The sequence below is a fragment of the Salvelinus fontinalis genome, chromosome 9 (genome assembly GCF_029448725.1).
Source record: "Salvelinus fontinalis isolate EN_2023a chromosome 9, ASM2944872v1, whole genome shotgun sequence".
NCBI classification, from domain to species: Eukaryota; Metazoa; Chordata; class Actinopteri; order Salmoniformes; family Salmonidae; genus Salvelinus; species Salvelinus fontinalis.
Window position 1 is genome coordinate 34,205,826 of NC_074673.1, and position 17,316 is coordinate 34,223,141.

At 41.6% G+C, this 17,316-nt stretch overlaps 1 protein-coding gene across 1 annotated transcript in view; it reads left to right on the forward strand.

The window, feature by feature from the left end:
• Window positions 1–4,826: 4,826 nt before the first annotated feature.
• Window positions 4,827–17,316, forward strand: part of LOC129862469 (solute carrier organic anion transporter family member 3A1-like) — a 64,950-nt gene continuing 52,460 nt past the window's right edge. Inside the window, exons 1-2 of the mRNA XM_055934182.1 lie at window positions 4,827–5,499; window positions 11,099–11,558. Coding sequence (XP_055790157.1) covers window positions 5,356–5,499; window positions 11,099–11,558 — 604 coding nt within the window. The 5' untranslated portion in view covers window positions 4,827–5,355. The remainder of the gene's footprint in view (window positions 5,500–11,098; window positions 11,559–17,316) is intronic.

Genomic DNA, 17,316 nt, shown 5'->3' on the forward strand with positions numbered 1-17,316 from the left:
TCATAAAAAGCCAGCAGTTCCGCCATGTATTGTTGGGAATCACATAAAATTAAATTAAATGTTATTTGTCACATGCGCCGAATACAACCTTACCGTTAAATGCTTACTTACAAGCCCTTAACCAACAATGCAGTTCAAGAAATAGAGTTATTAAAATATTTACTAAATAAAATCAAGTAAAAAAATGTAATCAATCAAAAAGTTACACAATACAATTACATAACAATAACGATCACTGGGTACCGGTACAGAGTCAATGTGCGAGGGTACAGGTTAGTCAAGGTAATTTGTAAAGTGACTATGCGTAGATAATAAACAGCGAGTAGCAGCAGTTAAAAAACAAAGTATGGGTGGCCATTTAAATAGTACGGGTGGCCATTTAAATAGTACGGGTGGCCATTTGATTAGTTTAGTCATTCAGCAGTCTTATGGCTTGGGGGTAGAAGCTGTTAATTAAGGAGCCTTTTGGTCCGAGACTTGCTTTTCAAATAGTCTACACTGGCTTCCTGTTAAGGCAAGGGCTGATTTCAAGGTTTTACTGCTAACATACAACGCATTACATGGGCTTGCTCCTACCTATCTTTCCGAATTGGTCCTGCCACACATACCTACACGTACGCTACGGTCACAAGACGCAGGCCTCCTAATTGTCCCTAGAATTTCTAAGCAAACAGCTGGAGGCGGGGCTTTCTCCTGTAGAGCTCCATTTTTATGGAATGGTCTGTCTACCCATGTGAGCGACGCAGACTCGGTCTCAACTTTTAAGTCTTTAATGAAGACTCAACTCTTCAGTGGGTCATATGATTGAGTGTAGTCTGGCCCAGGAGTGTGAAGGTAAACAGAAAGGCTCTGGAGCAACGAACCGCCCTTGCTGTCTCTGCCGGTTCCCCTCTCTCCACTGGGATTCTCTGCCTCTAACCCTATTACAGGGGCTGAGTCACTGGCTTACTGGTGCTCTTTCATGCCGTCCCTAGGAGGGGTGCGTCACTTGAGTGGGTTGAGTCATTGACGTGGTCTTCCTGTCTGGGTTGGTGCCCCCCTTGGGTTGTTCCGTGGCGGAGATCTTTGTGGGCTATACTCGGCCTTGTCTCAGGATGGTAAGTTGGTCGTTGAAGATATCCCTCTAGTGGTGTGGGGGCTGTGCTTTGGCAAAGTGGGTGGGGTTATATCCTTCCTGTTTGGCCCTGTCCGGGGGTATCATCGGATGGGCCATAGTGTCTCCTGACCCCTCCTGTCTCAGCCTCCAGTATTTATGCTGCAGTAGTTTATGTGTCTGGGGGCTAGGGTCAGTTTGTTATATCTGGAGTACTTCTCCTGTCTTATCCGATGTCCTGTGTGAATTTAAGTATGCTCTCTCTAATTCTCTCTCAGAGGACCTGAGCCCTAGGACCATGCCTCAGGACTACCTGGCCTGATGACTCCTTGCTGTCCCCAGTCCACCTGGCTGTGCTGCTGCTCCAGTTTCAACTGTTCTGCCTGCGGCTATGGAACCCTGACCTGTTCACCGGACGTGCTACCTGTCCCAGACCTGCTGTTTTCAACTCTCTAGAGACAGCAGGAGCAGTAGAGATACTCTTAATGATCGGCTATGAAAAGCCAACTGACATTTACACCTGAGGTGCTGACTTGCTGCACCCTCGACAACTACTGTGATTATTATTATTTGACCATGCTGGTCATTTATGAACATTTTTAATATCTTGGCCATGTTCTGTTATAATCTCCACCTGGCACAGCCAGAAGAGGACTGGCCACCCCTCATAGCCTGGTTCCTCTCTAGGTTTCTTCCTAGGTTTTGGCCTTTCTAGGGAGTTTTTCCGAGCCACTGTGCTTCTACACCTGCATTGCTTGCTGTTTGGGGTTTTAGGCTGGGTTTCTGTACAGCACTTTGAGATATCAGCTGATGTAAGAAGGGCTATATAAATACATGTGATTTGATTTGATTCTTGAAGGAGTTCACACACATGCTGAGCACTTGTTGGCTGCTTTTCCTTCACTCTGCGGTCCAACTCATCCCAAAACATCTCAATTGGGTTGAGTTTGGGTGATTGTTGAAGCCAGGTCATCTGATGCAGTACTCTATCACTCACCTTGGTCAAATAGCCCTTACACAGCCTGGAGGTGTGTTTTCGGTCATTAGCCTGTTGAAAAATAAATGATAGTCCCATTAAGCGCAAACCAGATGGGATGGCGTATCGCTGCAGAATGCTGTGATAGCCATGCTGGTTATGTGTGCCTTGAATTCTAAATAAATGACCGACTGTCACGTTCCTGACCTGTTTTCCATTGTTTTTGTATGTGTTTAGTTGGTCAGGGCGTGAGTTGGGGTGGGCATTCTATGTGTTGTGTTTCTATGTTGGGTTTAATGTGTTGCCTGATATGGTTCTCAATTAGAGGCAGGTGTTTGATGTTTCCTCTGATTGAGAACCATATTAAGGTAGGCTGTTCTCACTGTTTGTTTGTGGGTGATTGTCGCTGTGTCTGTGTTTTGTTGCACCACACGGTACTGTCTCGTTCGTGCATTCGTTTTCCCTGTTCGTGCGTTCTTCGTTTCATGTAGTTTTCATGTTCAGGTCTGTTTAGTTCGTTTTGTTATTTTGTCATTTCTAAAGTGTGCTTCGTCATCGTTATTCCTTTCTTTATTAAATTCATTATGTATTCATCACCCGCTGCGCCTTGGTCCGCTCATTCACCACAAGACGATCGTGACACCGACAGCGTTACCAGCAAAGCACCCCCACACCTCCTCCTCCATGCTTCACAGTGGGAACCACACATGCGGAGATCCTCCGTTCACCTACTCTGCGTCTCACAAAGACAAGGTGTTTGGAGCAAAAAATCTCAAATTTGGAATCATCAGAGCAAAGGACAGATTTCCACCGGTCTAATGTCCATTGCTCGTATTTCTTGGCCAAAGCAAGTCTCTTCTTATCATTGGTGTCCTTTAGTAGTGGTTTCTTTGCAGCAATTCGACCATGAAGGCCTGATTCATGTCGTCTCCTCTGAACAGTTGATGTTGAGATGTGTCTGTTACTTGAACTCTGTGAAGCATTTATTTGGGCTGCAATCTGAGGCTGGGAACTCTAATGAACTTATCCTCTGCAGCAGAGGTAACTCTGTGTCTTCCTTTCCTGTGGCGGTCCTCATGAGAGTCAGTTTCATCATAGCGCTTGATGGTTTTTGAGACTGCACTTGAATAAACTTTCAAAGTTGCCATCATTTGCCTTGATGACAGCTTTGCACACTTGGCATTCTCTCAACCATCTTCATTAGGTAGTCACCTGGAATGCATTTCAATTAACAGGTGTGCCTTGTTAAAAGTTAATTTGTGGAATTTATTTCCTTCTTAACACTTTTTTGGTTACTACATGATTCCATATGTGTTATTTCATAGTTTATATGTCGTCACAATTGTTCTACAATGTAAAACATAGTAAAAATAAAGAAAACCCCTGAAATGAGTCGGTGTGTCTAAACTTGTGACTGGTACTGTATATCATACTGAAATTATTTGTTACAGTAATTGTTGTGGGCTATTTACTTAATCATCGAGAGAGAGAGAGAGAGAGAGAGAGAGAGAGAGAGAGAGAGAGAGAGAGAGAGAGAGAGAGAGAGAGAGAGAGAGAGAGAGAGAGAGAGAGAGAAGAGAGAGAGAGAGAGAGAGAGAGAGAGAGAGAGAGAGAGAGAGAGAGAGAGAGAGAGAGAGAGAGAGAGAGAGAGAGAGAGAGAGAGAGAGAGAGAGAGAGAGAGAGAGAGAGAGAGAGAGAGAGAGAGAGGTTGCTAGATTGAATCCACCAGCTGACAAGGTAAAAATATGTCGTTCTGCCCCTGAACAAGGCAGTTAAACCACTGTTCCTACGCTGTCATAAATAAGAATTTGTTTTTTACTGACTTGCCTAGTTAAATTAAAAACATATATACATAACTTATGTTTGTTTATTTTAGCTTTTGTACTTCAACTATTTCCACATCATTACAACACTGCATAAAGACATAATATGACATTTGAAATGTCTTTTTTCTTTTGGAACTTTTGTGAGTGTGATGTTTATTGTTAATTTTTTATTGTTTATTTCACTTTTGGTTATTATCTATTTCACTTGCTTTGGCAATGTAAACATATTCTTCCCATGCCAATAAAGCCCCTTAAATTGAAATTGAGAGAGAGGGAGTAAGAGAGAGACAGAGTCTGTAAGTAAATCCAAGCCACTCCATTTAGTATGATATGTTATGTCTGGTATGGTTAGATAAGACAGATGGTTCCTTAAGGCAAAATTAAAATAGGGTGGTTGGTCAGGGTGGGTGTGTAAGCATATAATGCAAACGTCTAACAATCCAAATGTTGTGAGTTTGAATCTCATCAAGGACAACTTTAGCATTTTAGCAACTTTCCAACAACTTACTACTTTTTAGCTACTTTGCAACTACTTAGCATGTTAGCTAACCCTTCCCCTAACCCTTTTAGCTAACCCTTTGCCTTACCCTAACTACCCTTTTAGCTAATACTTCCCTTAACCCTAACCTTAACCCTTTAACCTAACTCCTAAATGTAACCCTAGCTAATGTTAGCGAGCTAGCTAACGTTAGCCACTTAGCCAGAATTCGTAACATATCATACGTTTTTCAATTCGTAACATAACTTAATACGAATTGTAATTCGTAACATTTCATAAAAAATGGGTGATGGACATCCACAAATTAATACATACCATACGAAACGTAACGTAACATAGCATACTATGTAAAGTGTTTCGGATTTACATACGGAATAATACTAAATGCTCTGAGACCATGTTGCAACCCAGAATTTGGTGCATGCTACACAGCGCCACTGTAGGGCTGTCAGTGGTTGGAAGAGGCGCAGAGTCAGAACATAGGCTACACAAGTTGTGGTGGAGGGAGTGAGTACATGCTTAAATACTCTATAGCAGGCTACATGACCAAAGACCATGCCAAGTAAAGGTGGAGCAGCGACAGCGTGGCAAGATTCTTATCGATTGTTTTTAGAATCTACGCATTGTTATGCTTAACATTCGGGAACGAACGTCAAGATTCTGAAAAAAATGCTATTTGAGAGAAAACCTGGCGTCTCTCGTTCTCGTATGCATATGAGAAAATCGTCGTGGAGTTCATGTGTCTTATTCGACGAAGCGGCAATGTTTAGAGCTTGCGGAGGGGCAGCCCTTTGGAGTATGGCTGAATATTTACTGTAATAGTTAGTCAGATGTAAAGCATAGGTTGACCGAGAAAATAGACAGAGACCGTGCGTCAGACACGTGCTGAATGTAGCCTACAGGGGCCGGTTACCCTCTGGATTTCTTTTTTCGCTATAATACAAAGTAGCGGCTCCAAAGGATGCAGGTGAAAAAACAGAGGGGCTCGGACACGAGCACTGGAGAGGGTACCCGTAAAAAGTCATCATGCTTCTCAAACATCAAGATATTTTTGATATCGGAATGTGCCCTGATGTTGGCACAGGGCACTGTTGGAGCCTACCTGGTAAGTGAAACATTTAAAGCTTTGTCATTACGTCTGTGATGTCTCTCATGAGGACATCTGTCCAGACTCAGGTTTCATATGAATTCTAATACTTTGGGCCATTTTATCTTAGCTATAACTCCGTGCCAGTATTGAGCATGTAAGCAAAGTAGGCTATCTGTCATGAAACGGGCAAAAGCAATGATATAATGTGATACATTTTAGCCGGTTTAAAGAAGGCTTGACATACACCGGTGTTTTAAATACGCAGTAGCCAGTGCCCATGCCAGGCTAGCCCACATGTGGACTCAATATTAAATTCGAAACTAATTTTCGTCTGGTTGGTGGAGTTTAACCTTGTCCATATATCCACAGCTAACATAGCCTATTTTCCCTCTGTCAAAACAAACCTGTTAATGAGGGTTTGTTCTCCTAATGCCGCACCTAAATAATCCAAGTACCCAAAATAACACTGATTCCGTAGAGGACAACCATTTACAGGTGATTTGTTAGTTTATGCGGCAAATGGCCCATATAGCTGTAATATACATGTAATATGCTGCAATAACACAATCTATTAATGTAGCTAGATAAGTGAAATTATAGGCCCCTGCCTGTATTTTCAGAGTGCCAGGCTTGAAAGCGATGCTATCTTGTTTAAGAAGAGCAGACAAGCCTATTCAATTCTTTTATCGCAAGTTCACACCTGATGCTTCTGATATGCTATAGGCCTACTCTTTTGAACCGTTTAAATCGTTTTAGTCCTAATAGGTCCTCCTCACAGAAATATTTTCTATACTCCCTTCTCAAATTCAGTTGTCTCATGATGATGTTCAACAGTTCGCTTATGGAATGAAACAACAAATTGTGGATGAGTGAATGAATTCCTTTATAGTAGGGTATTTTAAGTCACAAAGTGGTATGGTGGGCTAGTGCCACTTCCCAGGGAAATCAGAGATGTAAACTGAAATGCTTTGACCTTATTTGGAGTGGAACGTGTTATCTATTCTGTGCCACTGAACCAAAAGCCTCCTCCTGACCATGGGAACAGTGTAGCCTATGTGGATTAGGCATGTTGGTATCCAGTCAGAATTTCCTCTGTAAGGAGTGGACTTGGATTGTTGAGTCAAATGTACAATTAACAAGAATTCACCACTTCCTGCCTTTGATATGAAGTTTAATGACCCCAAATTATTGAGAGGAATGTTTTCCAAAGTACTTTGTACTTAGTTTTTTCAATCTATTTTATTCTATTTTTAGAACATATTGTTATAACATGTTTTTAAAATCTATTTAGATGGACTAACTTTCTAACACTACTTGCTTGTGAACCAAGTAACGTTATCATCAAATTGGGCATACAACCAGTAGTCTCCAACCTTTTCGCTCTGACTTGGATGGAACATTGCACACATTTTTCTGTGATGTGTCTCTCTGCTATGTACAGACTCGCCGGTCACAGTGGAAGGAATGGGTCTATCAGGATTCCTTTGTGTGATAATTGGTCTAGTTTTGTCTCATTGAATTGAATGTAGTTGAAACGGAAGATGTCTCATCTGCAGCAGTGGCTGCAGGGGACACTGATGGCTTTTATACATAGGCACTTATAGCTTAGCTTAGCTAGAATGTTTACACCTACAGTATAACTACCATTTAAAGCCCTGTCTCACTTTGACTATGTAAATGTTTTCAACTACACTTTCCAGGAGGTTATTCTAAAGAAGGTTAACACACATTTAACTAATAAGGGTACACTTTATACTGGTGAGTAAAGATTAGCAAATTATGGATCTGAGAGAGAAGCGCATGACAGGCCTTCAGCCATGCTCTATCGCTGTCAGCACAGGTAGTCTCTTTCACATGGCACCTGCTCCATTTGCATGGGTTGGAAACCAGGCACCAGCTACAGGGACAAGCTGATGACCCTGTCATGACCTTTTTTGAGGTCCTCCTGTGTCTGAGCTATTGTTGTATACATGATAGGGTGAAGCAACTTAAAGTGTGTGCTGGTAGCCAGGGAGCCAGCCAGGAAGTCATGGGTCATGGCCTATGCTCTTGCTCTACGTTAGCAGCTTACAATGGACTTTTTCCCAAGCTTACAATGGACTTTTTCCCAGGCAACATAGTCTCTGGGTAAACAGTCAGTGCACATACCTGCATAGACAATTACTCTCAACACTATGGGGTTGTGGTATGACTCTCAGCTTCCCTAGTTTCATTTTGAGAATGATCTGTAAATGGTGTGTAAACCTATCGTTCTTAGTTCTTGGAAATTCAACAGCACTCTGTGGTTTCAGCCCACGTTGAATGTTGTGGTGATGAGTGACAGTGGTGAATTTGTTTGCTGTTACGTGCTCCATCTACGCATGGCAAAACAGGCTGAACTGTCTATGTACTTTATCATTTCCCCTGCATATATTAGATTTTCAAACCCAACATTAGTAGTTGATTATATTAATTCTACACTAAGTTTTCGAGACTTTAATGTGTTCAGGTTAAGCTATAGTTAAAGTTTGGTGTTACTACCTCGCCCTCTCCAATCTTGCAACTTGCCAAAACGTAATATTTTGGAATTAGACAGGGTTCTGTAAAGGCTTCTGGCAGACACTGAATTGCCCTTTTGAAAGGGCGTCGAGACAGCATAGGAACCTGAGACGCACTTCAACAGTTTTATTTAGCAAAGGGCTGTAGTTATGTCATAAACTGTGCTTACACAAGACTCATCCGCTTGTTAAAAAGGGGTGTGGGGCTTGGATCCTCTCATTCTGGACAGGTGAGGTAATGTTGAGGCTAATCGGTCACATTGTCCATGAAAACACAGCCAGACAAGTTTGCATTGTAACCATGCTGCAGTAAATACACCAAACCTTCCTGACTAACTGTGTTTACTTTTGAGTTCAAGATTCCAGGTGAATCTTAACTAGCTTTCTGTAGCTAGAGTTACTCATCTCTCTGCAATGTATACAGTCTTTTTAGATAACATAGACCTAACTATAAATATTTTTGTAAATTATTGAGTCTAGAAATGCAGTATATTTTAGTAAAATGCTTTGATGGCTGAGTGCATATACAACACATGGAATTTGGGGGACGGGTGCTCTTCTAAATTCACTGCTGTCAGGCCCACTGGTGCCCGAGTCTAGTCTGGGCAAGAGATGACATGATATGGTCTGCTTGGCCTGGCTGCCATTCCTCTGCTGTGGTGTGGTGGTGAAGTGGAGGTTCAGGAGTCTGCTGATAGGCCTTGTACATAGGATGACTGACATCACCACATTGATTTATAACACTTAAAAAACTTTTTTTATTTTATTTAAGTAGGCGAGTCAGTTAAGAACAAATTCTTATTTACAATGACGGCCTACCCCTGCCAAACCCTAACTTGGACGATGCTGGGCCAATTGTGCGCCACCCTATGGGACTCCCAATTACAGCCAGTTGTTATACAGCCTGGTATTGAACTAGGGTCTGTAGTGACGCCTCTAGCGCTAAGATGCAGTGCCTTAGACTGCACCACTCCACTACAATTAGTATAGTTATTTCTCAGTCACACCTGCCATTTAAAGTAATCACTTTGTAAAGTCACAGAGAGAAGATCATTTTTTCCTACTGGCAATGGCATCCTTCTCTAAGTTAGCTGTTATTTTCCTGTCCCCACGGCTCCTAAGAGGAGCTTAGTTTAGCATGTTAGCCTGTTGGACATCACTGTCTAAATGTAAGAGGACCGTGCCCTTTCAAGGACATTTTGGGACACATCCGAAAATAGTTTGATATTAGTTGTGAAAATATGACAGGTGGGATATGGCTCAGTAGTTGGTTCCCAGACATTGCAAACCCACATTATTTTTTATGAACTCTCAAAACAATACTCACCAATTTAATTTGATACATCTGAGGATCCACTCCTTTGAGAAGGGGCAGCCTATTGTACTTCCTACAGAGCAAAGCCCCATTTCCACTGGCACTTAGAATTAGGGCTGGCTCAAATAGAATTCTCAAATTAGAGCCCATTCAGGGGAAACCGGGACCATCGCAGACCATTTTCACAACTAATGCCAGCTCGATTAGATTTCGGGTTGGTGACGCCATTACTATGCAACCACCAGCTGATCACAGCTGGATGCTGACACCACGTTTAGCTAGCTCGTCTGAGCTTGTTGCCGTTACCTAGCACATGGACAACAGTACTGAGTCAGACATGGCACAAATTACCACCAAAGCTGGCTCTTTCATTAATTTTTTCACTGCACAATAAACTTTTATGAGAACAGTCAGCCCTCGAATGCTAGTTACCTAACGTTAGCTAGCAAATCAGAGTTTAAAAAGCTAGCTAGCTAGCTAACATTAGCTAGTAGGAATTTTAACTGGCCAGGTTGTGAAAGCTAGCTAGCTAACTACATCTACGTCTTATAAAAACTTGCCTTCATAGCAGTTACAAATGGGGTTTGGTAAGTCTGTGATGGGGTACATAATCACATGAAAAAAATCTAAATTAGATGGAGATCAATTTTATCATTAGACGTAGTTAGGATCGTTATACTTAGTTAGGATCCTGTCTGATGAACTTAAATGCATTCCATGATGTCTGACTTCCATGTATTTTACCAACAATGGCAGAGGGGAGGCAAAATACCCTGCTGCCCCAACTTCCATCTAGAGACAGTGTTATGCTCTTATCTTTTACTTGCGTTAAATGCTGCACCATTAACTCAGAGAGAGAGCGAGAGCGTTTGGGGAGGATGCACTTTCCATAAAGCCATGCGAGTAACTGATGCAGTGCCCAGCTAATCAAAAACAGGGCTCCATCTTGGCAGAGAGATGATTTTACTCAGAGCACAATGAGAAACATCTGAAAGAGGTCTCAATGTGAGTCAGTATATCCAAAGGATAGGGATTATTTACAAGGGCACAACCTCAATAACATGGTATTTTCATAGCCATGTCATATTTCTCTAAACCCTCTTGCATGCAACTTAATTCAAAATTCCACCGTGAAAACAATATCAAATTTTTTTCTCATTTGCATGTACCTGAAGTTTGAAAACCCATTGGCATGTTAATCCTTATAATTCCAATATCTAGAGTTTTATGTAATTATTTTGTATTTCATTTGGGAAAATCACATCTTTCAGAGATGTTTACTATAGAAACATGTAATTTGTCTTATATATAGTTGTTTGTTCTGTAATAACCAAAATGATATGTCACTTAAATAACCTTAATTTAGGACACATTATTTTTTCTCAATGTTTAGGCCTACAGTCTTGGTTACTTGGTTTTCAATGGTAATTGTAAAATACTGCACCCATCTGAGATGTGATTCAGTATACCAAAGGCCATTCATTGAACTGCATGAAATGTTGCAAGTGATTCTTGTGGTAAAACAGTAACCATGATCCATGCCGAATTTATTTAATTGCTATTTGTAAACTAGGTGTTTTCCCCCATTTTCCTCTCAATTACATACTTCTCAGCTAGTGTGAAAACAATTAGGCTTTACGCCTGGTAGTATTTTAGCCTCGTAATGATAATTCCCTGTCATTTACGAAGTTAATCAGTTTTGGGAAGTTAGTTATGATTGCCATTCATGAGCAACATATTTCCTCTGCTGTTGCTTTCTCAGGTGAGTGTCCTGACCACCCTGGAGCGACGATTCAACCTCCAAAGTGCCGATGTGGGTGTGATCGCCAGCAGCTTTGAGATTGGCAATCTAGCTCTTATCCTATTCGTCAGCTACTTCGGGGCCAAAGCAAACCGGCCAAGGTTGATTGGCTGTGGGGGTATCGTCATGGCTCTAGGAGCTCTTCTGTCAGCACTGCCAGAGTTTCTAACCAACCAATACGAGAAAAAGCCAGGGCAGACATGGAGGACTGAGGTGGGCAGGAATGGGTGCGCCAACAGTACCAGGAATGGTGGGCAATATATAGAGGAGTTGTGTTCCAACAAGGCAAACACCAACATGATGTACCTGCTGCTGATTGGGGCCCAGATGCTGCTGGGGATTGGAGCCACCCCAGTTCAGCCCCTGGGTGTGTCCTACATAGACGACCATGTGAAGAGGAAAGACTCCTCTCTGTATATAGGTAAGTTAGTTAGATGCATTAATACACTATGGGAATACGTTGCTACACTACAGGATATGTTAATACACTATACACCAGAATTACTACACACTGAGACCACTTCACACATGTCATTTTAATGAGGAAATATAACAGAAAAGGTGGACCATAGAGATTTAATAAAGGTTCAGGAGGGAAGAATCTCATTGTGTCATTGTGAGCCTCCATTTCTATTTAACTTTACAGTTTAACCTTACAGTTAAATAGAAATGGAGGATCACAATGACACAATGAGATCTTTGTCAAGGTGACAGAGACATCTTTGAGGGATAATTGGACATTTCACTGCAATATATTCAATTTTTTTCTGTAATTGAGTGTGCTCCTCTGTAGCTCAGCTGGTAGAGCATGGCTCTTGCAACACCAGGATAGTGGGTTTGATTCCCAGGACCATATATACATGCATAACTGTAAGTTGCTTTGGATAGTGTCTACTAAATGCCATATAGCTATTTTATATTGAAATACTATTCAAGAGAAGGAGATTGTTATCACACTAGCATTTCACAATCTATTTGTTCCAGTGCCAACGGGTTCATAAGACTACCCAAATTGGCCCATCTGTATGGTGGGAGGACAAACAGTGGTTGTGTTTGTCTTCTGATCACTGCCGGAAGGTGCAGTGTGTACACAGCCCTGCCTTTGAGTCAATACAGCATGAATGTATTCTCTGTGTTGTGCTCAGTCTTTCTTTTGTCCCCAAGCACAATCTGGCCCATGTGACTGCCAGGTGAGCAGATCTGTGAGGGGTTTATTATCTCCATTACATTTGTGCTGGAGTCACAGTCAAGTGCAGGTGCCTGGGAGGAAACAGGAGCATAAAAGTACAAAATGTCTCCACTCAGCTGGCTTGCGCTCTCACACAGGTATTTGACCAACTGCTGACTTAGCTTTTCAAGGTTTAACAGTGTATTCCAAGCACTTTCTGAGCTAAACTTAAATAGCAGATGATTGTTTGCGAATGTACCCTGAGGATACTGTCTCTTTGCAGTGCCTTACTGCATCTTTGAATATATTTCACTGATGTTTGGTAAGATAAACTGTGGTCAGTCATCCCAACAAACTTCTCAAAATTAAGGGTTGTCTGGCTCTGACGTATTTGTTCTGCTGATTGTAAAGGCCAATGTATTGACAACACCCTAATGTTGTTCTGCCTTGCACATTGAGCATTCAGTATATGTGTGTCATGAGCCCCCCTTGTATAACCACAATTAAATCAAATTAAATTGTATTTGTCACATGCGTCAGATACAACAGGTGTGGAATTTACTATGAAATGCTTACTTACGAGCCCTTTTCCAATATTGCAGACTTAAATAGTAAAAAAAAGAATAATATAACAAAAAAGGAAAGAGTAACACAATAAAATGACAATAATGATGTGAGTCAATGTGAAGGGGTATGAGGTAGTTGAGGTAATTGAGGTATTATGTACATGTAGGTAGGGGTAAAAGTGACCAGGCAATCAGGATAGATAATAAACAGAGTAGCAGCAACGTTTGAAAGTGTGTCTATCTGTGAGTGTGTGTATGGCGACAATATGCATTGTGTGTGTGTGTGTGTGTGTGTGTGTGTGTGTGTGTGTGTGTGTGTGTGTGTGTGTGTGTGTGTGTGTGTGTGTGTGTGTGTGTGTGTGTGAGCATATGTAGTGTGTGTGTGTGTGAGCATATGTAGTGTGTATGTGTGTGTTGGAGTGTCAGTGTAGTATGTGTGAGTGTGTATGTGGGTAGAGTCAGTGCAAGAATGTCAGTGCAAAAAAAAGGGGGTCAACTGTTAACTGTTTATCAGTTATGGCTTGGGGGTAGAAGCTGTTCAGAAGCCTTTTAGTCCCAGACTTTAAGCTCTGGTACCATTTGCCGTGCGATAGCAGAGAAAACAGTCTACGACTTGGGTGGCTGGAGTCTTTGACAATCTGTAGGGCCTTCCTCTGACACCGCCTGCTATAGTTGTCCTGGATGGCAGGAAACTTTGCCCCAGTGATGTACTGGGACGTGCGTACTGCCCGCTGTAGAGTCTTATGGTCAGATGCCGAGTAGTTGCCATACCAAGCGGTGATGCAGCAGGTCAAAATGCTCTTGATAGTGCAGCTGTAGAACGTTTTGAGGATCTGAGGGCCCATGTAAAATCTTTACAAGGGGGAAGAGGCGTTATCGTGCCCTCGTCATGACTGTGTTGCTGTGTTTGTGTGTTTACACACCATAACTTTGTTAAATATTTATTCTGATTGACTGAAGGGCGTACACAGGGCATGTTACATGACATCACAGCCTTTAGGCTAGATGCTGGCTGCTGGTTAAAATCTCCTGCCAGAGGGAGACCACCTGGAGAGATAATTCACAGTCATCTCACAAGTCGAGATGAAGCAAAAATCATGTCTATGATTGCAACGCTTTAAAGTCCTACCGTTGTCAAGGTTACAAAGAGATATCGTTGAGGGGTAATTGGACATTTCCGTGCAACATGTGCTCTTTCTTCTTTATTTTTTGCTGATAATGAGAGAGAGAGCATTGTTATATCGTTAGATAAAGCCACAAATCCTGATTAAAGCAGCCAGGTTTCCTAGTTTGATAAAGGCTGGCCGTAACGTGGTGTCCATGGATGCACATTAGCCTTTGATGGGATAGAGGCGACGTGGATTGATGAATAAGCTGCTACATGCATGGCCTTGTTTGATATCTAAGCAGCACCACAGAATGTGAGAATGACTGATTGGGAGACAAGGTCCTTCCTGATATATTTACTACATTAGTAATGGGGATGACATTTGTTAGTGTAACACTGATGTGTCGGTCAAACTCAAACCAAAGGCCTTCAGTGTCTTGTTTGATATCAGGCCAACAGCATATACATTTGATGTCGGAAGTTTACATACACCTTAGCCAAATACATTTAAACTCAGTTTTTCACAATTCCTGACATTTAATCCTAGTAAAAATTCCCTGTTTTAGGTCAGTTAGGATCACCACTTTATTTTAAGAATGTGAAATGTCAGAATAATAGTAGAGAGAAGTAGAGTAGAGTGATAGTAGAGTGATTTATTTCAGCTTTTATTTCTTTCATCACATTCCCAGTGGGTCAGAAGTTTACTTACACTCAATTAGTATTTGGTAGCATTGCCTTTAAATTGTTTAACTTGGGTCAAACATTTCGGGTAGCCTTCCACAAGCTTCACAGAACAAGTTGGGGGAATTTTGGCCCATTCCTTCTGACAGAGCTGGTGTAACTGAGTCAGGTTTGTAGGCCTCCTTGCTCGCACACACCTTTTCAGTTCTGCCCACAAATTCTCTATAGGATTGAGGTCAGGGCTTTGTGATGACAACTCTAATACCTTGACTTTGTTGTCCTTAAGCCATTTTGCCACAACTTTGGAAGTATGCTTGGGGTCATTGTCCATTTGGAAGACCCATTTGTGACCAAGCTTTAACTTCCTGACTAATGTCTTGAGATGTTGCTTCAATATATTCACATAATTTTCCTACCTCATGATGCCATCTATTTTGTGAAGTGCACCAGACCCTCCTGCAGCAAAGCACTCCCACAACATGATGCTGCCACCCCCGTGCTTCACGGTTGGGATGGTGTTCTTCGGCTTGCAAGCATCCCCCTTTTTCCTCCAAACATAACGATGGTCATTGTGGCCAAACAGTTCTATTTTTGTTTCATCAGACCAGAGGACATTTCTCCAAAAAGTCCAATCTTTGTCCCCATGTGCAGTTGCAAACCGTAGTCTGTCTTTTTTATGGCGGTTTTGTAGCAGTGGCTTCTTCCTTGCTGAATGGGCTTTCAGGTTATGTCGATATAGGACTCGTTTTACTGTAGATATAGATACTTTTGTACCTGTTTCCTCCAGCATCTTCACAAGGTCCTTTGCTGTTGTTCTGGGATTGATTTGCACTTTTCGCACCAAAGTACATTCATCTCTAGGAGACAGAACGTGTCTCCTTCCTGAGCGGTATGATGGCTGCGTTGTCCCATGTTGTTTCTACTTGTGTACTATTGTTTGTACAGATGAACGTGGTACCTTCAGGCGTTTGGAAATTGCTCCCAAGGAGGAACCAGACTTTTTAACCATGTTTAAAATAATTTTTCTGAGGTCTTGGCTGATTTCTTTTGATTTTCCCAAGATGTCAAGCAAAGAGGCACTGAGTTTGAAGGTAGGCCTTGAAATACATCCACAGGTACACCTCCAATTGACTCAAATGATGTCAATTAGCCAATCAGAAGCTTCTAAAGCCATGACATCCTTTTCTTGTAATTTTCCAAGCTGTTTAAAGGCACAGTCAACTTAGTGTATGTAAACTTCTGACCCACTGGAATTGTGATACAGTGAATTAAAAGTGAAATAATCAGTAAACAATTGTTGGAAAAATTACTTGTGTCATGCACAAAGTAGATGTCCTAACCAACTTGCCCAAACTATAGTTTGTTAATAAGAAATTGGTGGAGTGGTTGAAAAATGAGTTTTAATGACTCCAACCTAAGTGTATGTAAACTTCCGACTTCAACTGTACCTCCCCAACTTTCATTCTTAGTCCTAGCTATTTTTCACAATGTGCTCTGCTTTGTTTAGAAGCGACAGAAGCAAACAAGCACAGAACAGCTTTGACGTAAGGCACAACTGCAGCTCCTTGTTAGCACTGTACAGTAGGAAGTGGACTGATTCAAGTTTGGCAGGCATAGAGGGAGATTTGGTGTTGTTCTCCTCATAAGCTGCAAGGAGAGTTGGAGGAAAACAAGCGGTGAGCATCAGAGAACAATGTGGCATTGAGTTGGGAGCATGTGCTCAGCTGATCATCCTAATCCCCATTCTGATGGCATGTCATGTGCTGGTAACAGCATGAATGGAGGAGATTGTCTGAATCTCTGTAAGATTTATTTGCTGTAGCACCCCCATGAAAAATCTGAATATTTATGTATTTTTGGGAGAAACATTTTTTTCCACAAAAGAAGTGCACTGGGCCTTTACTATTCCTGTATTAGCGGACCGATATAGCTGTCTGTACCACGGGCATTTATAGTCCTCCCCAAAAAAACTATTCGCAGCACCCCCCCCAACATCCTCCCGTGGCTATGAATGTATTGTATGATTATTCATGAAACAATATATGCAGGGAACGTACACATTGTGACAGTAATCAGATAAAGTTGTACTTAAGTTGTGTTCAGCAGTATTTTTCCTCTGCAATATATTTTCTAACACTTTTGCAAGACAGTCCTGATTCAGCATGACAGCATTGACTTCCACTGCCTTGTAATAACCAGTCTCAAAAAGCTGAAATAGATGCTTCTATATTTTCAGATACAGAAATATATTATTTTTGATCAATGCAGGCCAAACACACCCATAGATACATTAGTAAAGAAAAATCACCCCAACATACTGTACTGTACATGCCTGGGGAGGTTGAATATGTTGTTTTATATGAGCTTAATACATCCCAAAGGCCCATGATGAAGGTTAGTAGCTGGTGTTATGGTAGCCTAATTGATTCTGTATGTTTAATGATTAAAACAGACACTGTCAGCATAGTGATTACCCTTTAGCCTCCTAGTCTGCCGTCAGTCTGTCCCTTACAGAAAACTCACATGATCTCACGTAAAATTTCACATGAAATCAGGTACAAAAGTGTTTTTGGAACACTTCATGTGAAATTCATGTGGTTTTTCCGTAAGGGGTCTGTCTGTTTTTCGTCTGTCCGGCCTGAATAATTCCACTACA